The following is a 22,852-nucleotide window of genomic DNA, read 5'->3' as shown; positions in this document are numbered from 1 at the left end:
TCCCCACTCTGTGGAGACCCCGTGGTGGGCTCAGTGGGAGGGGGGTGGGGGGTGAACAAGGACAGGCTGTGGGGTGGGCAAAAAGCTCCAGGACAGAAAGAAGTAGAGGGTGTAGTTGAGGGATCGCACACTCTCTGCGTTGTCACTGCCAGCACGGGCAGCATGGCAGGATGGCGCACGGCCCAGGCAGTCCGCTTGTGTCTCGGGACTCGGAACACAAAGACCCCAATGGGAGGCCTGAGGTTCAAGGTGACAGTATAATTGTCCCATGTCTGCACAGTGCCTAGCGAAGAAGAGTTCAGACCATGAGGGGGAACCACCACTGAAATAAGCATGGGAATCACAGCCTCGTGCCTCCCCATAGAAGAGCTTCTTGTGTTCAAAGAACCTGTTTGTCATCGCTGGAAGGATATGTCTGTTTTCCTGCTGGGGTAACAGGAAAAAGGAATGGCACATTTAGTAGCTGCAAACTTGCTGGCATATGAGTTTGGCAGGATCTTCCACTGACGAGTCGTCTGTGCTGTTGCCTGAATGGAGTACAGACCCCGTGGTCATGCCATAAACCATACATTCCTCCATGATCCTCCTGGGTGCAGTCATGGGAGCAGTGTCATGGGAATGATGTCCCTTGTTATCAATACAGGCTGTTCTTGTAACCCTTGTTCGGCTGCTTCTTCCAGTGCTTTCTCACACGTGCACATTTCCATCCCTACAGCATTCCTGCCAATCTTCGTATTTCTGTTAAGAATCTCTCCACAAGGACTGGCCTGGCTTGATTGCTATGGATGTAGTTTGGGGGAAGAGCTGGTGTCCCAAAGGAGGTGTTCTGCTACATGCCTGGATGGCTTTCTATATGTGAACATTTCAATATGTCCAAAGTGGATTTGATCCAGCACCAGCAGCAGAAGTCCCAGCTTCATCACTCTGGGGCAGCACCCCAAAAATAGAAACCTGCAGGGGAGCCTCACAATATGCCAGGTGTTCTGTCCTGCTGAAATAGCTTCCAGACTAGGACTGCTCGAGGGAGATGCCCACTACTGTCCCAGAGGAGAATGTGCACATGCCTGGATATGGGTCTGGGACAATCCCAGCTATGATTTATGACACTGCTCTCCCTGCTGAAGTACTCCCTTGCCCAGCAAGCATTTTCTCCAGCAAGATGGTGTCTCTGAAGATGATGTTGCTGCATTATCTGATGTTTCCTCTGGAGATAATCAAGGGTGAGGAAGAGGATGCAGACACGGCTCTGTGTGTGTCTGACAATGAGTGTTTGGAACCACAACTGGACCCACTCAATAGTAGCCTCATGAAGCCATTCCTAGGCTGGGACACTCACCGGTAGTCCTGCTGCGCTGTCTATAGCCTAGTGCACGTCCCTAGAGCTGCAGAGAAAATCCTACCTACATGACAGAAAGGTTACGCTTGTGCCATAGGGCAATAGGTGGAGATGCGATCCCTCTGAACAGGGTGGCTTCTACCCTCAGGTTGAAACTGTGGTGAGGGACATTTATGGTCGCAGCAAGGGGATGTGAAATTCCTTAGGCTAGAAAGAGTTTCCAGACACAGACAGACAGGCTGCCTAGTATTGCTGTCCCTGTACACTCCAGCTGATGGCCAGGAACCCAGGTTAGGTGGAATCGGTGACTGTCCTGGGCTGCTCACAACATCCTGAGCTGCTGGTATCTGTGGAGAGCTGCTCTGGGGCAAGTGAGTGGTCACACGCTCAGGTTGAACCTTGGCTCAGTCTTTGTGACCAGCTTTACCCCTGCCCTGTGCAACAGGCATCAGACCAACTCCACGAGGGCCTGGACTCTGCTGGCTGCCTCTTGGCGGGGAAGTGGCTCCTCTTCCAGTGGAATTAGAAGGGGAAACTGCAGGTTCTTAACATCCACTGGGTTTGTTTTTTCTTAACACAGATTACTTTAATTTCCTTTAAAAAGAAAACCTCTTAATTGTTTTAGCAATACACAGATAAACACAGCTTATTAAATTCTCAGTCATTCCCAACAGTATTTCAGAGCTCTTTTTCACAAAGCTCATCTACTGAAATCACTATCCCTCCTTCAAGCGTAAGAACCTCAATCACCTGAAACTGCCTTTTCATCACCCTGTGGAACACCTTAATCCCACCTGAAATTCCTCTCCAAAAAAAGAGCTAGGATGTTGGTCCTCACTGATCCACCAGTAGATTCTGGCTTTGCAGTATTATTTCCTCCATTTTATTTTGTAGGGTCTCAGGAATCACAACTGTCAAATAATTTTCTGTAGAACTACATTTTTGACAATAATTCAGGACTACTCCTTTTATGATATGTTGATAGCAACACTTGATTGCTGAGAGTAACTAGAACAACGTATCAGAAGTTGAACCTGTCTTGCAGTGTCTGAAGAACTAAAGAAAAGTCTCTTCTAAAGCAGACTCAAAATTGCTGTGTTCAGAGGCATTTGCACAGCCACTGTGGATAAAGAAGCAATCTTCAAGGGAATTAAAGTTTCCCTACCATCAAGAAGTGAATGATTCTTCATCAAATAGTATAAACCCAGACAGGGCTTTGAGAAAATTCTTGCAAATTAAGTCTTTTTGGTGCCTCCTTTAACAAAAAAAAAAAAAAAAAAAAAAAAAAAAGAAATTAATAATTTGTCATTTGCTGTATAAATTTTACTCTGAGATTCAAATTCATTTCTCACTGTTCTTTTCTAGAAATGTATTTCTATGAGAAAAATTCCAAGGTTCCTAGTATTACAGAGTAAGAACAGGAAAAGTATTTGCTTTTTTCAGACCTAAACATACAAGTATTAAATACCCAGGTTAATCATATGTTTAACTATCTATCTATGCTACAAGAGTAATATAGCAGCCTATTTTGTTCTCCGATCTGTTACAGGCTTGTCTTGGTCAAGAGGATGTCATTTTGAAAGTGCGATTGCAGGCAAAGGCTATGAAATGAACTCTCCAGGAGCTCTGTCACTCTTACAGCTCTCTGTCCTCCTTATGAGATCAGAAGAGGAGAGTTTAGCTTCTTGCCTGACAAAAAATTTCTTCCCTGAAGAACTGAAGATGTGCATGAACTCTGGCAGCATTATCTAGTCCACCTCTTGTCCTGTGATAGGCTTAACCACATCTGTGGACTAAAAATGGCTTGTGGATAAACAAGAACACCCTTAGCTGTCCCCTGCCTACCAATACTGTACAAGGAAAACTGCAATATAAAGTACCGGTCCTTTACTGGCAACGGTTTTGTCTTGTCCATCTTTCTTGCCATTTAAGGATATAACAGGATTGTTAAGGGAGATGTCATTTTTGGAACCTTGAATGTTAGGCTGGGAAAAGATTCTGTATCTAAGATCTTTTCATGCTCAAGACCGTGAAGATCATAAAATGAATTTGTAAAGTTTGGAGCTGGTGTCTTCAGCGAACTAACTAAACCTATAGTGATGTCAGTGGTATACTTAAGAGATACCGCTGTGGCTGAATGAAGGGGGCTAAGACGTAAGACCACATTGCTAGTGTGTATGGCTGGAAGGGACTGCTGGAAAATAGAAATTGAAACGGGTTTTTTTTATGAAGCTTTTTATTCAGTTGTTAAATAGAAAGAGGTAATAACTTAACTGTGCAGACAAAAGGAGGAGCACGCTGGATGTATAGAATTCATACATTTATATGGCTTGGGGAATAAACTTTCTCAGGAAGATGAAAACTTCGATTCTTAATAGAATTAAATTTCATACTGATCCAAGCCAGGATAGGAGCAAAGTAGGAAACACATAATTTCAATATTCACAGAATAGGTCCTTCTTCATTAAGTCAGTTGTGGATGCTAGGTTTTCTTTGGATGTTCACTGTAAGTGAAATGAGAGAATATTTAGCTTTCAGAGCTCTCTGAACAAACTGTAGTATCTCTAAAATCACATTTTATCTGACAACTAGGATTGTTTTATAGTTCTTGACACATCAAACTGACATGGGGAGTTTTCTTATTCTTCTTTCCTTCCGTAGCTACAATGGACAGAAATAGATACTACATAGAGACAATGCAAAATTGTTGTTTTGGTTTGGGTATACAGTTAAGTTACTGCATTTCAGTGGATTTATGCAAACTCTGTGTGATGAGCTTTCTTTCACACGGACTAAGGCAAGCTGGACTACTGTACAGTTGCTGTAGGCTACAGATATGCACACAGGCATTTCTTTATTCCAGCTGATACTTGCTAACTTGGAAGCCTGTGGTAATTTAATTGTATAGTTGTGGCCTTAGTTCTTAATTAAATGGGACTGAAGAAAATGTGTTTTAGGTGGATACATTCCAGGGATCCTGACCATGGAAATACTGCCTCTCTTCTTGCCATGGGGCTGAGTGACCTGGTTCACCACAGATCTGTCTTACCCTCTGAACTGTGTGATTAAAAACTGCATCTTTTTCAGAGGAGCCATATATTCAAATACTGCATTATGATTTATTCTCTTTCTGCTGTGCTAGTAACACTAGCAGTAACATAAAACTGATGTAACCCTTAATGGCACATGCTTTGGAATGGCATATATCTGAGAGGCAAGGCAAACAGTGAATCACCTGGCTAACACCACTTGTCCTGAGTGTGGACCCATCTGCCTGAATGAATAAATGGTATCAGTGTAGGACTGATCCATTATAACAAAAGCAAGGTAGGAAGTGATGGCTTTTGTAGAGAGCAGTTCCTCAGACAATGTTTTTCCTCTGTGAAGAGGAAGGTTGATTTGACACAGATTGTTTTTCTTTGCCATTCTCCTTGTTCTCAGACCTACCAGAAGTAAAGGTGGCTTGGAAACCAGAAGCTGTATCAGCACCATCTGTGACGAACTCTATGAGCATGAGATTACTAGAAGCAACTAAGTCATTGGGTATCTTTGATCCACATGTCTTGTCCATTAGAACTTCAGAAGTCTTGGTGGATCCATCATAAACTTTAACGTAATCACCCTGACAGCCTCTCGTTGTCTGCAGCTCAAAGGCTTGAAAGTGCAGGGAAACCTGGAAAGGAAGAGAAAACCAGCTTTTAATATACATGTATGTGACTTCTTTCATGGAGTGTCCTTTAAAACAGACAGAATCTAAGCTGTAGCCAAGCCCGAACTGGAACTGCTTACCCAGCCTTGCCTCTCAGCCCCTGAAGTTGCAGGGTTCAGATCTAATGGGCCTATGACTGAATGCTCCCACGCTCAGACTGCTTTGTCTTGATTTTGCAAACCTGAAGCCCAACGTATGCAGGTTTTTCAAAATCGCAACTCTGCAGTTGTCTTTGCCCATACCTGGCTTAAGGACATGAAGAAGAAGTAGCAACTGGTCTGAAATCTCTCTCATGGAAAAGATCTTATCTGGCAACTGGTATGCAGACAAAGTGCAAAATGCTTAACATAGAAAGAAATCAGTTCAGCCATATTCCAAGACCACTATTAACTTGTGATTACCTTTCTGGATCGGGTTCGGATGAGCCAGACACAGTTGGTGTTATCTGAATAATTTCTTGGGTGGTTGGCAGATCTCAGTGACCCAGATGCTGCATCGAGAATAGTGCTGCAGCGACCTGAGAAAGAACCAATGTTTGTTTCAGCACTAGGCTTGCAGAAGCTTCCACTCATGTACAATTACAGTCTCTTCAGAATGGACTGGTCTTGATTTTCTGATCTGCCAGCATTCCTTTCAGAGTACTGGTATGTCTTGATTAAAATGAACAATCATCTTGTCCTAATTTTCACATAATGCATAAGTATCTGCATCAAAATGGAAAGTAAAGTAGTGCTTGGAAAAAGCATTAGCTTTTATTGATTAGTGCCATAGTTTAGCAAGGGATCTCTTTCTGCACCTCTATAAAGAGTGTGAGAGGTTTCAATTCACTGCAATTGGTGACATTGTTTTCCATTGAGATGGGGAAGTCAAGTGATATTAGAAGAATCAAGCGCAAATATGATGTTTCTGCAATGCTTAAATTTTAATCTTAGGAGGAGGACTTGGGCTTTCCTCTGTGCAAAGGGTAATACTTTATTCATCATGTTTTTTCTCTTTAACTGAATAAATTTCTCTGATTATATGGGATAATTTCTTCTAGCAGACGTTAAAATTAAAGAGTTTAAAATACATACAAATTTAGAATGACAGCTTAAACATTTGAAAACTGGACAAGGCATCATGAAACTGTTCCAGTGCAGAGGAGCCTACAACTGTGTTAGTTTGGCTCAGGTCTTACATACAAACTGCAATGAGAACAGAGGTGTCTGGCTGTTTGTGGAGTTTATAGTTGTCTCCTGAGCTGTAAGAAACCAAATTACTCCAGTGAAGCATACAATGTGGTATGCAGTTAGGCCAGCTGCACAGCAGCCACTTATGCCAATAGTGAATGTGTTTGATTTAATTTGGAAGCAGAAAGCATTTTCTCACTAATCACAATGTGCCTCCAGCTTCACTTTTGCATTCTCTCCCAGAGTAACCCTAATGGGTACCATGAATTTAGGAGAGTAGTCTCACAGTCTTTGATGAGAAACTGCTGCCTCTGCAGTGTGCCCAAACATCTCTGTGAAGGGTCTGAGTAGAACATGAAAGGATGGCTTTGAGATACTTACTGCAATTGTAAAGTTTGTTGATTTTGGCCACATCCAAGTTGCTCAGTCCCTGCCTCTGTCCAATATGTACTGATCCATCAGGAATTGGTACAATAGTTGCTTTCCCAGTGGTATTAGTGAATGTGTATCTGTAAAAAACCATGAAAAATTATGTTCTTTAAGTACAATTACTTCTTTCAGGATTTAACGGCATGCTTTGGAGGGAGAACAAGAATTGTACACAAGTTGTTGTTGTGACTAACAGTGCTGTTCAAATAGGTTTGATTAAGATGTCCAGCAGTAAGCAGAGTCAATCTCAAGATGCCCTCCTTCGCTCCCAAGCTCAGCTGTGAATGGCTTCTTAATGGAAAGCTAGAGGATAATGAATTAATCTTAGGGAGTTGCTTGTCTGAACTGATTTACAGTATTTTTCTCAGAAGGGGAAATGAGGAAACTAGTAGTTAGGAGACAGTTATTATAGAAACTAATTCTAATGTAAGATTTGAGTTCCAACAAAAGCAATGCCATGCTTCTACTTACGGGCCATAGTGCATTACTGAGGAATAGTCATATGGAAGACCCAGGTTATTGGAGTTTTCAAATTTCTTGAAGTCTTGTCTGTCAGCTGTAATATATGATATTGTACTTAGGGTATGCTTCCTATCCACTCCCTTCAGGGAAGAAGGAAGAGCTGGGAACAGTAGGATGTATCTACGCCACTTTCTACATTGAGGAGTTCAAAGGTACTTACCTGGACTGATGTACTCCCACATGATCTTTACATGTTTATCCCTGTCACTTCGAGAATGTTCATGCAAAAAGCCCAGAGCATGGTCCAGTTCATGTTGAATTATTCCTTTCCACGTGCACCCTCCTTTCATCACAGAGACAGTCTGTCCACCTCCTACTTTCCCATAGTTAGACCAGCAGCTGAGAGAGGCATTGAACACCAACAGAAGACTTATGGGATTTTTATTGTCAGGCAGGCAAAGGGACAGTACAGAGAACCTTGCTTCACACACGCCTTCTGCGAGTGGAAGGATTCCTTCCTGTCCACTGTGATAGTCAGAGTCTACAGAAGGGCAAAACTGACCATGGCGTAGAAAACAACAAACAGTATGATCATCGCTAAAGCTTCCTGGAAGACCTTCATTAGCATGGAGGCTCCTGCATTCTGACTTTCTGAACACAGTGACTTTAACTCCCTAGAAATAACAATTTTTTTTTCCAAAATACTGAACACTATCAGAGCTGGAGCTAAGATGAATAGCACTTTCAAGCTAATGGGTGTTGAACAATTCTCTCATAGGCTCTCATTCTGACCTTGACAGCTAACTGTGTGATTCAGAGAACTGTTTATTTCATAAGTTGAAATTGGTTTTGCCTGTGCAAATAAGACCTACAGTAATCTGTTAGGTGTTGTGCTCAAGTGTGCATTATACTATGCAGAAAACATGAGCTTAGATATTCTTTCCACCTTAATGGTGCTTTCCCATGACCTGCATCACTTCAGAGTCTTCGCTGAGTCCCTGATGTAACTGCCGAGTCCTTGCGCTAGCAAGGTATCCAAGGAGGATACTTCGGCACTGTGAGAAAACATCTCTAAATCCATTCCTCTTTCCTTCTCTAAGGTCACACAGAATAAGTGTAGTGAAGAATTGAAAAACAATGTAGATATAACTCATTAATTTATCATTCAACTCACCCATCGGCAGATTTAATGCTGAGGTAGTCACGTTCTGTCTTACGCCTCACAAAATTAATACAGGTCAGTGTTTCAAATTCTGCCATGGCATCATGAATCCCCTTTATGTGGCTCTCCTCTGGAGAAGAAAGGTTTAATTTTGACGGTCACACAAGGACAATGGCAGGTGCCATTAAAATCTCACGTGTGCTCAAAAATAGGGTAAATGAGGGACAGAAACATTAGCCTAGGCTCTTTCTTGCTTTTTTCTCAGTAATGAATTTCATTTAAGATATTAATAGCCTGGCACAAGATCCTCTTTATCCAGATATTTGTCCAAATGGATTCAGGTGGGAGCCTTTTTTTCTCCACTACTCTTTTTAAATTACAGTGGTGATTGTTGATGTATCTTCCGATTGGACACCTGGAGACAGCTATGGGAAGCTATTTTGCTAATGAAAAGTAGGCCATTGAAACCACACTGCAATAGGCATGAACCTTATAAAGGCAGGTATTCTGGCAGGTACCATTAGAGGGAATGATCATTCTTGTCTCCAAGAAACCAGACCCAAAACATTACAGATGCAAACTTCTCAAGGAAATTGCATCTCTTTTCTTTTTCCTGTTCAGGTCTTTGTAATTTACAATTCATCTGTGCTTGCACAGCACAAGTAAATCCTTAGAACTGATTTAAATCAACTGCTTGTGTGGCCACTAGAAGCAGGTTTCTACCTGAAGCTTATTGAATAAAATGCATTTTAAAAAAAAATATCAAAATTTACACCCACCGTAAGTAGGATCCAAGACATAGGGAACACGAACAATCCCATCGCTGGACTGGGGCCAATTGCAATGGCGACAGTTGATGGCACTGCGACTCCTTTGTGGAACTATGTCACCTTCTTTCAAGTACTGAGAGCTGTCTGTGGTGAGAGAGAAAGGGTGGAAGTATCTGAGCCGTAGATTGCTGGACGCTTGCTAAGCACGCTTGGAAAAGTGTCACTCTCTACTCATTCTCCTTTTCTATTTTTCCCTAAGCATCTGCTCCTGGCTAGCATGAGAAATGGACTATTGGGCTGGATGGACATTATCTGCTTCCCTACCTTTGCTGCTGTATCCTTAGCTGAGAGGAGAGGTGGAAAGCTCCAACTCTGTTGGATGGGGTTGAGGCAAGACAGGGAATGACTGAAAGCAGTTGTAATAACGAGAGGGATGCTGTACTTTGGTATTATTTCATCATCCATCATGTGATACTGAATGAATGGCATCAAATATCTGCCCAGGAAGGGTGCTGGGCAAAGGCAGGAGGTGCCAATAAGGAAACCCAAGAGGGCAAGCAAACCAAAAAGAGAAGTGAGTGTTGTCTAGAGAAAACTGTGGGAATGTTTGGTGTCCATTTCTACAGACAGTAGTACAGCTTCTTGAATGACTGCTGAAGGGGAAAATGTGAGAAAGACAAGCTGATAGAATGGGGAATATTTGGAAGAATCAAGGAACAGGAAGTCTGGAGCAGGGAGCATGGAACTGACCATAGCTTATCTAGGAGTCTGTACTACAAAGCCATATGATGACTGAATGCACGTGATGCTTGCATTCAAGAAAAAGGCAGTTAAATAATAAAGCATCCAAATATCCAAGTTCTCTTTTTATGCCCAAAGAATGACAAAGATGTCAGAGCTAAAGCTGAATAAGCTGCCTGGGTAGTTCAGTTGCCTCCACACCTGGTATCATCTTCAATATTGACACTATAGATCTGAGATGCCATGGGGCTTCAGCAGACCACATAGGAGTCCCAGTGGCCTGTCTCTGGGTGTCTCTTACATGATGGTGTGTAAGATGGGAAAAATATTTGCACAGATTGTGGTAAGACATTGTACCTCCCACATCACCCCCAAAAAGCAACAGAGAGAAACCCATTATAAACAGGGCTTTGGTGGCATTACCTTTGTTAACTTTCAGAATTTTGTTAAAAATAACTTCATCCTCAGAGTCAGTCTCTGTAGGCAATGGAGATTCTGCATAGAAATACAAGAGTATCACTTACTCATTCCCAGGGAAAATACGAATCCTAATTTTTAACCTGATGAGTTTCCAGGAGCTCACTTAGCTCCTGATTACAGCGATGCATGTAAAACTTACAGAGCCCATTTAGTGACTGGCGTGGTGTTCAGTCATGTAGATATTTGCTCAGTGACACAATCTTGTCAACCTCCCAACTGTAGTTATTTTGGCATTAATCCAGTCCCAAGAGCCATTCTCTGTCAATCTTTCCCTGTCTCCCTTCCCCCCACTGCCCGCCATTGCATTTTAAGGCCCGGACCTTTGGCTCTTGTAAGTCTGTATTGTCCCGCTCAAGTGGCCAGCTGGCTGGATGGCTCCCTCTGTGCACTCAGACAGCACAATTTTTTCTTCTGCATGCACAGTTCACACTCAAACCCCCAACATAAGACACCAGGAGCAAAAAGGGATGGAGAGCAGTCCTGCTGCTTGCTGCCAGACATGCTGACCTCTTGAAAAACCCTTGAAACCAATAAAATCAGAACTGCATTCCTATTCCATGGGTCGGACTGATGTCCCCAAGCTCAGCATCAGGGGCTCCTAGGCCTTCCAAGTAGAATCAGCCAGCTCTGAGCATTATGCAATAAGTCTTGACATCAATAAAAAGCACAAACACATGGCCTCTGCACTTTCTGTAACCTTTGGAAGTGACTTAAGTCAGGACATTATCTAAGCAGAGCTATTTTTATCAAAAGTAACAGCTGAGGTTTTTAGTAAGGCCAAGCAATTGGCCAAAACCAAGAGACTCTGCTTTACATTAAATATTACAGTCAGTGCATTCATTTAAAATTTCTTCCTTAAGATTAATTTGTGTTAAGCATGTGTTATTTTCTGGAGTAACTGGGTAGCTAACAATCACTATATCCTATCAAATACTTACATTTACATAGAATAATACATACCGTATATATCCTCTTGTGTAGTAACCTGCAAGAATGATGCATTAGTATTATCTCACACTTTATATTATAACATAAATATTAAATAATATAACATGCAAAGGATCAAAAGTGTCCCAGCTACCACTGAAAGTATCTTTCACCTGTGCAGTCTTGAGCTTTTATATACTATGCGATGTGTAAAGAAACACCATGTTGTGGTAGATATTATTCTTTGATATCTTGGCAAATAGAGATATCATGAAGGGAATCAGCATAGGAGACTTGGGAAATGCAGTTTGAAGTGTGGAGTAAGTTTCAGATCTTCCAGCCTTATTTATGATCCTGCTAGTAGGAGTGCAAGGTTGATGAAATCGCCAATGAAGTCCTCCCAGTATCACCCCACAACAGAGCAGTGAGAGGCTGTGGTACGTACTGCTTCTAGGGAACTGTGGGGCTGGTACCCAGCTGTGGGGGTCATGTCTGTAGCAAAACAGATTGCCGTACTTCCCTTGCCTTGTATAAATGAGAAGCGAGTTTGAGTTTTCTCTATGATCCCAGAGAAGGCAAAAGTTTCCTGGGATGTGGGCTATGTCTGGGCATTGTGGGGCAATAAATGGAATAGGGATGGAAACCGCTCACTCTGTTACACTGTTGATCTGAGAAGACTTTCCTGCACAGATGGAGATGTGGGTGGAGTACATGGAGTCTTGACCTCACTTTCCACAATGCTGAACCCCAAAGTGATCAAAAAGCTGATTTAGTTGTCCTTACCTCAGTAGGTTCTGTTGCTGCAAAAAGCAAGGAAGAAAAAGACAAGCAAAAAGGGCAAATTAGACTCTGAATGCAACTTCACAGTGTTCAATAGCACAGGCTTCCTCAGCCACGGGAATGCCTTTGGCAGGTCCCTTTGCTTGGAGGGAAATGGGATGCACTAACCGATGCATAGGCACAGAAATTAAATTGATGTTTAGACAAACAGCTATGAAAATTCCAAGTAGATCATGGTGAGGGACAGAATCCTGGTGATTTACCATCTAAGAATCAGCAAAGCATTATCAGCTTCAGTTTGGAAAATGACAAAGGAAACTAGGGACAGAAATATGCTTTGCCCCTAGATTTCACTGCAACAGGTGCAGGCTAACCAGCTCAACAATCCTCTCTGGTTTCACAGTGTCAAAGAGTAAAGTTATAAAATGGGATGAAGGCTATAATTTAGCATGGGGCAAATAATTTCAGCTTCAGTATGCACCTGACAGCAGTTTGGAACCATTCTGAGTCCTAAGGTGTCTTTCTAGTGTGACGGTCTTTTGATTTCTACCAAACATCAGTGTCTAGATACAAACATGGAAGTGAAAATCTGATCTGATATATAAATTTCTGAGCAGAAACTTCATTGTTATAATATCATAGAAGTTTAGAAATTGCAAGGACCTCCAGAGGTCATCCAGTTTGTCTGCTTTCCCTAAGGCAGAAACAGTTTTATCTATGTTATTCCTGACCACAGTTTGTTTGACCTGTTCTTAAGCATGATGGATATGCCGCAAGCCTTTCTGGCAATCTCCTCCAGTTTGCCAAGAATTGCACTCTTCCTTGTCAAAATATAAAGCCATTATTTTTTTTCCTATCCAACACTGACACAGAGAACACTTATGCAAATAGTTCTTATTTCTAAGCCTATCAGTGTTCCTTATCTTTTTGACCATGTTTTTTCAATAGAAGACATGCCAAGCTCTGTCACACCTTGCAGCACCTTTCCCTTTTCACAGCGTTATTGCTGAAAAGTACTGGGGGGACTTCCTCCTATTCAGAATCTATCTAGAACCTGCAACAGAATTGCTTTTATTGAGCCCAAAAGGCTTCAGTCTGTCTTTCCAGACTGTTACTTTGGTTACATGGCAATGGAAGTCCACTGTAATGATGGTGGTTTATTATAGAAAAGTTCAGTCGGTTCCTACCAGCTGCATCAGAGAGATCCATGGCATCTAAAAAAATTCTGCAGGGAAGCACATTTTTGAGACGGGTTGTCCGGGTTCAGAATTCATACACCCAAGAGGCACTAGATTAATTGATTAGTCGAAGTCAGTGGAAATTAGGCTCCAGATTTCTAGGCACATAAAGCCTGCAATCCCTTTTTAAAACCCAAATGAGACATCACAAAAGGCATCTGCCACGTCCTTGATCAAATGAACATCTGGTGTGATACAGCTTTCAAAATGATACAGTTCACGTTTTCCCTGCACTGTAAATACTGCAAGATGTCTCAAAAGGCACAAAAAGCAGTAACAATGGTAAATTAAAACTCATTGTATGCATTTGTCCCAGTGAGCCTGCAACTTTGAGTCCCAGCAACTGACTACTTTGAACTCGAGCAACCATGTCCCTCGACCGGCTCCAAATATACTGAGCAGTAATTTTACAACATCCCTTTGCTTCCATACCACAAATGACAGCTCAAAAGAAGAATTTGTCAGTTTTCGTGAGCCACTTACTTGCTCTATGTCAAGCAAATTTTTCCAAGGACCCAAATTTTTCCAAGGCCCACAATGCATCACCCCTGGCCTGGCAGTGTCTTGCTGCAGTTAAAGTCTACCTACAGATTTATTTGCATTGATCTTCTCTGGAGATCTGCAGTGACCTCCTTCTATTTTGTGAGTTGACAAAAGCCGTTCAGCTAAGATTGTACTATTTGTTTTCTATGCCAGCACAAAGCAAAGCTTTCTCTGACACTTGACATCCCTTTCTCTTACTGCTGCACCAAGGTAGGCAAGGATGCAAATGATTAGCAGTCTTTTTGTAACACTCAACTTAATGGAAAGGTAGCAAAATGTCGTTTTAAAAGTTTTCAAGCCTGTGAAAGCACATCTAAATTAACCTAACAAACCATATGCCAAAAATATGTGTAAAGCACATCTGTATGAAAACACATCTGCACTCAGCCCAATAACAAATTAGGAAACAAGGCCTTATTCAAAAGGCCTGAGAGTCAGTGCTTTCACATGTTCTAAGGCAAATTCACTCACGCACTGGTAAAGTGTGTAATACACAGTCAAGAATTAACATTTGTCTTTAAAATACAGTATAAATCCTACTTACTTGTTGTGCTATTTTCATAGTTCTCCTGCAAAACCAATACGAAAAAGGCATTATTCTTCCATAGCTCATAAATGCAGCAACAATAGCATCAAAATCAGGCCAAAGGGAGGAACTAAATTATTACATTGGCTTTATATATTATTATATTAGTAATATTTTTCTTGCAGGAAATTTATCAAAATGGGTCTCCACAGCTTCACTCCAGGAAGAGCAGGTCAATTAGAAGACGGAGCACAGTTGCATGGAACTGCTCTCACCTGAATAGGGAAGCCGAGGGTAGCGTGAAGCAGAAATGCAGTGAAGACGAGGAACATCTTCAGATCCATTCTCCAGTCCTGACAGACCACCAGTGCGTGTCCTTATCTCTGCCCGTCAGGAGCGCTGCCGCTAGATATACCAGCAGAGCCTGCTCTGCCAGGGCTGAAAAAAGCCGCAGCAGCCAATGGGGATCCTAGCAGGAAGCAAACTTCTTTTGCAGCCTCAACAGCCAGTTTAGCCTCTGGGCATCTCCCGGTGCTGGGCTACTGCTGTCACTGTGATCTATAGCATCCCTTGTCTTCATACTGCCATTCATGCCGCTCTCTGGAGCTGGATCAGCCTCATGCTCGTGCTGCCGTGCGCTTCCTCTGTTTCTTGGAGGATCTTTCCTTAAGTGTTCAGTTTGACTGATACCACCTAGGAAGCCCTTGTTCCTGGAAAACTTTCCAGAGTACTGTATTGTTGGGATTTCAGATGGTAGGTGACTTTTTTCTTTATGTTACAGAAAGCACAGAAGGCCATGACAGTATTGTGTTGCTTTGGAACATACAACTCATCGCTACTCAGTAAGGTCGTGTCTGTGACTTCCCTGAGAAGATATCCTTCATCTTCTCAGCTTATAAGTAGAACTTTTGTTTCCTCCTCTGTGTCTCCTGATGTTTCATAACATCAGGAACGTTTCCTGTGTTCCATAATTTCTGGCAGTCTCACAGTTGTAGGTGCCCTCAACAAGCCTTGTGACCAGCAGTCAGAGAGGGGAAAAAAGAGAGCAGCAGCATAAGCAGCACTTACTCATTTTGAGAATGATTAACAGATCTGCTGCTGCTGGAGTGCACTTGTCCAGAAGTGGATGTAGGAAGCAGTGAGCAGACCTAGCAAGAAATGCTTGTCGGAGGTAAACCAGCAACCACTGAGCCTCTTGTTGCAGCAACCTCTTGTCACAACCTCTTCTCACAGCAAGGCTCTGCTTCGTGAACCCTTTGCTGAAGGTGCTGTAGCTGGGGAATTGTCTGGTCTCTGATACACACTCATTTTGTGTCAGAGCACATTTTCCATTCATGGAGAAGGAAACTGAATTATAGAATGTACCGATTCTGTCTCTAGACCCTGCCAGTGCTCAGGTACCTTGAGAGTAAGTTTTAAACCCACTCACACTGTTATTTCTTCTTTCTGTATTGAATAAGATGTTCTGGAAGTTATCCACGCTGGTGAATGAATCAAGAAGGAGCAGAGGGCTTTCCACTTATTTGTCCCCAAATCATACCCAGTCAAGGCTAGGAGTTACATGGAAATGTAATCTGAATTGCATTGGTGGGGATTACTCTTCATTTTAGTGGAGGAAAGTTCACAGTCACACACTGCTGACTATTTTAGGAAAGTCTGGACTGGCGAAGTCCAGGGATAAACTCTCATTACCCCCCACACGGAGGCAGCATAGGGGAATACTACTTTTCCCTTTCTGTCCCTGCACTCTGGCTTACATAAGGTATGCCCTAGGCACCAGATAGTAAAAAGCAGGGTAGCACATGGTCCTTGTGACCACAAAAGAACAAAGATGAAGCTGGCATTGTCCGAATGCTAATCCTGCTGACACAGGCGGTCTACGTGTCCTCTGTGCGCATAAATGTTTGCACTAAGCAATGCTAAGTGCCTTTCTTCATATTTGTGTTTCATAGGGATGAAAATCTTCCCTGTGCTGAAGCAAAGTTGTGCAGCTCTGGTCTGCAGTCCTAGAACGGTTCTCCAGGTTTCTCACTCAATACAAAGGCAAAACAAATGTCCATGATGCCAGATGCCTTGGTATGCCAAAACCATACCAAAAAGACACTGCAGAATGGGGCTTGCATATAATCTGCTTCCATTAGAATTTAGGGGAAAAAAGGAAAGGTCAAACCGCTCTCAGGGAAAACCAGGAGCAAAAGGAGGGATCAGAGATAGTGAGGGAATAAAACAAAGTTAAAAAGCAAGTTAGGAAGGTTGATAACCTTAGCATCTTTGTAGCATGTTATTGGAAAAATACTACAGCCTCCTGAGTGACTGATTAAATGCTTGTGCTCAGGAAAGAGTGAGGGAACTGGGCGGGCAAAAAGGATGCTGCACATTTTATGCTGGACATGCTAATATGCTGACATATTAAGCAGTTCATCAGACAGATTACTGCATGCCACCTTTTCCGTATGCTAACAGAAGTGATGGTGGGGGAGATTGCTGTTACGATCAAGAATGTGGCTGTAAGTGCTGCAGCTGGCAAAGTACGCACAACAGAGAGAGGAGGAGTGCTGGCACTCATGCCTGCTGGCCCGTCCTGAAGATCCTATCAGCTTTGGTTTGTGCCTGATATTTAGATTCAATATCTGGTTGTTTTCCTAGGTGTGGTATTCATGGGGGAGGAATTGTCAGCCGTCCTGTTTTCACTAATCAAAAAATTACCTAATTTTTTGAGGTATTGCAAAAGTAGGACCTGATTTTACCAGATGCAGCAAAGCTGGTACCTCTAGCAGAAAAAGTGCCACAGAAATTGTCTTGAACCTTTAGGAACCAAACTAGGGCTTAGCAAAGAGAAGATGTCTTTGCACATATAGAAGAAAAGCATGTGGGAAATTTTGTCAGACAAGTTCTCCTGTCTGTATATCCCAGTTTCTGGTGGACAGTAGGGACCACAAGATTTTGCAGATGTGAACAATGATTGGCAGGTGTCCAAACCCAACAACAAAATGTCAAGAATTACTTGGACAGTCTGCAAGAAGTCTGTCAGTAAAAAGAGCACTGCTCCTGAAAGACCACTACAAAACTTGGAGTTATGCCTCAGGTCATAGGCTGATTTGCAGAGACCTGTATGCATAACCAAGAAAAGACTTTACAGACATACCAATGAAAAAATGTATTTTCTCTTCTGTTGCATATGGGAGTTCACTGTAAAGTATACATAGCCAAAATCAAAACAGCAAATGTATAAAAGTTACAATACTTCTGTAGACATCTTTCAGATTTTGCTCAGTTGTGTGTCATTTAGTCATACGTGTTATACAATTATTATTCTCTTTGGAGTGTTTCATTGTAAATGGCTCCCAAAATATAATGTAAACCGTCAAGATCTAGTTACAAAAAAGAAATAAGAAAGTTACAAAAAAGAAATATAACAGCTAACTACTAAACTCTATAACTACTAGCTACTAATTGCTGGGTAGTAAAATGCAGGAAAAAATAACTTCAGGAAATAAGAAAATAGACACATTTATGTTGAACAGCTTATGGAAGTTATGTGGTAGCTACCATACCCAATTCATGGTAAGACATTAACAAATCTTAAAGGTTTAAAATCATCTGGCATTACCAAAACCAACCATTGAAGCAATGGTATGGTCCACAACGCATAACTGAAATTGCTGTGGATTGGCATCACATAAATAAACACCACACAATTACATTTACAGTCTGGGGATAATGACAAATCTGAAGCAGGAATATATTATTTTAGACAGACCTGCTCAATATCATTTCTCAGGAATGTTTGCTTTGTGGGGCATTTTGGTATTTTGGCTCACTTTTATTTGGAAGAGGAATTCTGGTTTCAGCTCAGCTCTGGGCTCATTCATTCTGAACCCCAGTCCTCTGGCCAGGAAGTCTGTTCCCGTGCACTGCTTCCAGCTCAGTGTTTTTTAGTCTCCCTCTCACTAACTCCAGGTGTCGTAACACTCTATCACACAGAGTTCGCTTCCTTTTATGTGGTGTCTTTTTTATCAGATACTTTTCAGATATAAATCAGTCCTCACACAAGCTTTTTCTATGCTGGTTTAAAGGACTTTCAGCCCTTTAGTCTTTCTTATAATTCAGTTCTTCTTGGTTCTACAATCACATTTTAATTCATTCCAAATTGCCCATACCTTTTGGTAATGCAGTGATTAGGAGTGGATCATTTCAGCTGAATTCATGTCAGCCAGTACTGTACTTCGCTGGTTGAGAAGCGCTGGCAGCTTCTGAGGGTTTCATAGGTAACCAGCATAGACTTCAAGTGTCTGTATAGAAGACTGACATGTGTCATAAAAGACAACTCTAGATAAGGCAAAGTGCAGTTAGAAGCTGTTTTCCCACACCTGAGAGCATACTTGTTGAATCAATAGATTTACTTGTCCTTCATGTCCCTCTCCACACTTCTTTGGATCCTACCTCTCAGAGAAGACCTGGAGTTGCTCAGCATGATTCCTTTTCCGCTTTCTGTTGTGCTTCCAATCTCTGAGGGGCTCCTGAGGGACTCCCATGTCCTTGCTAAGACCATCTGTAGCAATGAATTTGCATGGTCTGCAGATTCCTTAGCAGGGCACTTACACATCCTCCATGATATCAATGACTAGCTCCAGCCATAGTCCTAGCCCTGGCAGTGTTTGTGTGAGAGACCTCAAACCTAAATGATGAACATTGGCTTGCTAATTATTAGTCACTTTTCTATTCAAAGACCCAAACCTAGAAACTTTTATCTTCAGTCTGTCATCAGAAGAAGAGGGATAATGAAGAAGAAGATTTTTTTTTTGATGGATTGTTCTTTACAAAATAAAAATATGCAGTTAGCAAAAAAAAAAAAAAAAGAAAAAAACTAGCTACAAACCATTGTAACTTCTAAAATAAATGTTGGAACAAAATTGATTTTCATTTCAAAATCCGATTTCAAGGCCCAATTTAGAGAAACATAATTTAGCAATTAAACCAGCATTTGTAATGTCACATGATGCAATGGTTATTTGGGCTGAGGGAGGGGAATAGAGGTGATGAAACTGGAACTTTAATTTGGACAACTCTAGTAATGAACTTCTGATTGTCTTGAAAAAAACAACAAATTCCTTTCTTTTATCAGGAGAAGCCATCTGATTTGTCTGCTGCCCTTAGGTGAAGAATGGACGGATCAAAGGTTTTACATGATGTTTCCAGCCTGCAGAACAATGTTATGCTGATTGCAAAGGAATCCATGTGATGGGGTAAGGTGCGAGCTGTTGGAGCGGTGCCTGGGGTTATCTTTGGTCTCTCTGCCCTCTGAAGGGAGACATGCCATCACACGGTGCTGCCCCAGCTGCACACGTATAGCACTGGGGGGGTCTCCTGTCTGTGTCTCCTTGTGACAGATTGTGCAATGCCAGCCAGCTCCCCTGCTCGGTTTCATCTTCTGTGAGAAAGGGTCTCTTCGTACCAATGGGCAGCTTTTGGTCACGTTAACTGTGCCATGAAAGTTACCTTTGTGAACGCTTGTTTGGCGATTTAACTAAGGGAATCGAAACATCGTCTCATGTCTGCTTCTCAGATGAGTGCGTGGGAGCTGACTGTGTGTGCTGTAAGTGAAAAGCAGCACATCTCTGCCTTTACGGTACACAGATCTGCCTGAGAAAGGGTGCATTGGTAATCCTAGTCATTGTCTTTCGCCCTGCAACAAATACGCTCCCATACACTGTCATCACCATCAGCTAGCTGCACTCCACTGGCTTTTTTTTTCCTTTGTACCTCATCAGAAAGGCTGTCTGTACTGCCTGTCTCAATACCTTTGCTTGTTATTCACTTACTGGCTTCCCAACTGTCCTCTCTGCAGGATTTTTGAATATTTCAATGGGAGCCTTGAGAGGACGGTTTCAGTCTTACTGTGTTTTTCTGAACGCCAATTCCCTGCGCAATGTGAGCCTCGCTGTGAACTACACCCGTTTACCACATTAGCGTAAGGCTTTGCTTCCTCTTCTGGGAGGATAATTTGTAGCTCCTTTCATGCCTTCTGGGCAGGTGAGTTTGGACACCTTCCCCTGCTACTTCTGACTTTATCTGGATCCACAGAAAAGTACTTTAGGAAAAGTTAAAGCATAGCCCTTGCAGACCCCGTCTTGTTTTAAGAGAGCTGCTATCTGGGCAGACAGTAGTGACTAAATATTGACATTGGAAATATTGCCTGATAATAAACTTTAAACTATTAAATAACAAAGAATCTGCTTGTTGCTCCCAGAGTCTTTTGCCAAAGAGAACATTTGCCTCCAAAGAAGAAACCATTGATCTTTGACAGCTTTGACCACCATAAGTGATGCAGCGTGGGTCCCTGGACACGGCAGGACAGCCAGCAAGTTTGTTTTGCTCGTTGTGTATTGTGAGCATGTTAGCAAAACCCAGTGGGTCTCAGACAGCCAGGCTGGGGGGTATGGTCTGGTCTGAGGGTCTGGGGTCCGGACTGGACCGGCAGGGCCTGCCTCCCCGTTGGGTCGGACAGAGGTGCTGCAGACACCTGGGGACAGCTGGGGACACTTGCCCAGCTGGGGACAGCAGGGCAAGTGACTGGACTAGCAGGCTTGCTGCAAGGGAGGCTGGACAGCTGCTGGCAGAGCTGCAGCAGGTAGGGGAAGAAGGGTGGGAGGCCGAAGGCTTCCCTGCCCCGTGCTGGCAGAGAGTCCCTGGAGTGGTTTGCACAGCGCAGCCTCGGCCTGGGCTAACCACACTGTCGCTTCTCATTGCTGCGGTTTAGCTTTTACAAGGAAATAATTCACATTTTAAAATCTACAACAACTCAAGATTTAACCACGCCACCTGTCACAGGAAAACCCCCCTTTGTCCTCTCTCAGTTTCTGAGGGCTGCCCGTTCCTTACGGAGCAGAAGATTGCCTCTTTCTTTGTGCCGTGCTAGGGCTCCTGCTATCAGCACGTACAAATGCGCCATAAATCATTATGGATTTACCCTTCCAGCACTCCCATCTGGAAAAGAAATAAGATTTTTTCCACATTTCACAGCAGGAGGAGCTGAATGTGTACACACACGCGTGCACCCCTCTCCCCCTCCCACTACTAATTTGCTCCAGGTCACCCAGGAATTGCAGGATTCTCCACCACGGGGCCTGGAAGGATCCCGGAGGAGGTGGGTGGCAGTCCGGTGCCTTCACCATTCCCTTGGGGAAGAGGGGACCTGACAGGGAACAGAGGATGGCTGCTACCCGAACCGTGACCGATCTATCCATGATGCTTCCCAGGGGAGCTGTGGCTACATTAACCTTGGCTTACAGCTGTGATTACATTAAAGAAAAAGCTTCCAAGGGGGCCTCTCTTTTCCACTCATCTGCAGTGACTCTGCTATTAGTTATTGAACACATTAAAGGGACATTGCCACATTACCTACGATTACCATTTTTCGAGCACTTATCAGCGTTCTCTCTGTTGTTCGATGAACACATCCCTCTCCTTGGAGAACTTGCAGTTGAAATAAATTAGAGAGGATCTGCCTTGAGATCTTCTGCTGGAGAGAAAACCCTAGCTATGTTTTCATATTTCATTTACTTTAGATTTATGTAGTTAGCTGATAGAAGCATGCATGGTCAAACTTTAATCTGAGGGCTTTCAAATCTAGCCTTTTGGCTTCAGATTCATCTTTGCTGTAGTTTCAGTTCTCCTCAGTGAACTCAGCTTTGGCTCTCAGCTCACAGGCTTGTATGCAGGAAAACCATTTATTTGTACTGGAAGACTTGAACTGCAGCTCTGTTTTCTTACAGGGGTGGTTCTGTTGTGCATCTGCAAATGATACAGTGTGAGTTCAGCAACAAATCAAGGTCAAGGCACTCTGAGAAAGCTTCTACTTAGAGGTCTGGTCCCATCCTTTACATATGTATCTGCCTTCTATCTCTGATAAGGAATGTCATAAACAGGATCTGTGAGGATATTTGTATTCCTCCTTTAAATAAGTAAATTCTTTTTGTAGGAAATTGAAGAAGTGGGTGATGTGGAATATTCAAAGTGGTTGGTTTCTGCAAAGGAGAGAAGGGTGGAGTATTTATCACTTTCTTTATTCTGATAATCTTTTCTGACCTAGAAGAGAGAGAGGCCCATGTGTTACTCATTTTGGACCATCATAAAAAGGAGAAGAGAATGCAGAGTTCACCTCTCCAAGAATTTATGAGGGCCATAGAGGCAGTCTCTGTGGCCTGCCATTAGATGAGTTATGGCTCTACCCTTGGACCATTGCAATTCTGGTATCTTGAGGTCTGACGAAGAAACAAGCATTAAGGTGCTGGTTTATGTGATGACATAACTAAAAAAAAAGTTAAATGTGAGTAGAAAAAAAAATTATATGTATGAAATGATCCAGCCAACCTTTTTACCCAAGTACCAGGAAAACTTTGTCAGTTTTTGCCTAATCATGCAACTAACTGGGCAGCAGTCTTGATGACCTACTGGTCCTCACAGGAGCAGGACAACATGTATCTCTGCTGATGGGTGTACTTGATTAGAGCACTCACAGACTGAAACTAATGGGGAATGCTCTTTGCTGTCAGTGAAGGCAGTTGGCCCAAATTATGA

The 22,852-nt window shown here is 42.6% G+C and overlaps 1 protein-coding gene across 1 annotated transcript; it reads right to left on the bottom strand.

The window, feature by feature from the left end:
- Nucleotides 1–3,588: 3,588 nt before the first annotated feature.
- On the bottom strand, nucleotides 3,589–14,671 carry LOC142409723 (astacin-like metalloendopeptidase). Its single transcript, XM_075501486.1, has 13 exons — nucleotides 14,548–14,671; nucleotides 14,291–14,315; nucleotides 11,969–11,985; nucleotides 11,219–11,243; nucleotides 10,202–10,273; nucleotides 9,047–9,181; nucleotides 8,280–8,397; nucleotides 7,326–7,504; nucleotides 7,115–7,199; nucleotides 6,596–6,723; nucleotides 5,447–5,562; nucleotides 4,784–5,009; nucleotides 3,589–3,840 (listed from the first exon to the last, which is right to left on the bottom strand). Exons 1-13 carry the CDS (start codon nucleotides 14,614–14,616, stop codon nucleotides 3,806–3,808), a joined length of 1,230 nt encoding a protein of 409 aa, XP_075357601.1. The 5' UTR covers nucleotides 14,617–14,671; the 3' UTR covers nucleotides 3,589–3,805.
- Nucleotides 14,672–22,852: the final 8,181 nt, after the last annotated feature.

Source organism: Mycteria americana, chromosome 5 (assembly GCF_035582795.1).
Source record: "Mycteria americana isolate JAX WOST 10 ecotype Jacksonville Zoo and Gardens chromosome 5, USCA_MyAme_1.0, whole genome shotgun sequence".
Classification (NCBI taxonomy): Eukaryota; Metazoa; Chordata; class Aves; order Ciconiiformes; family Ciconiidae; genus Mycteria; species Mycteria americana.
This window is presented reverse-complemented; position numbering and strand designations above follow the sequence as displayed.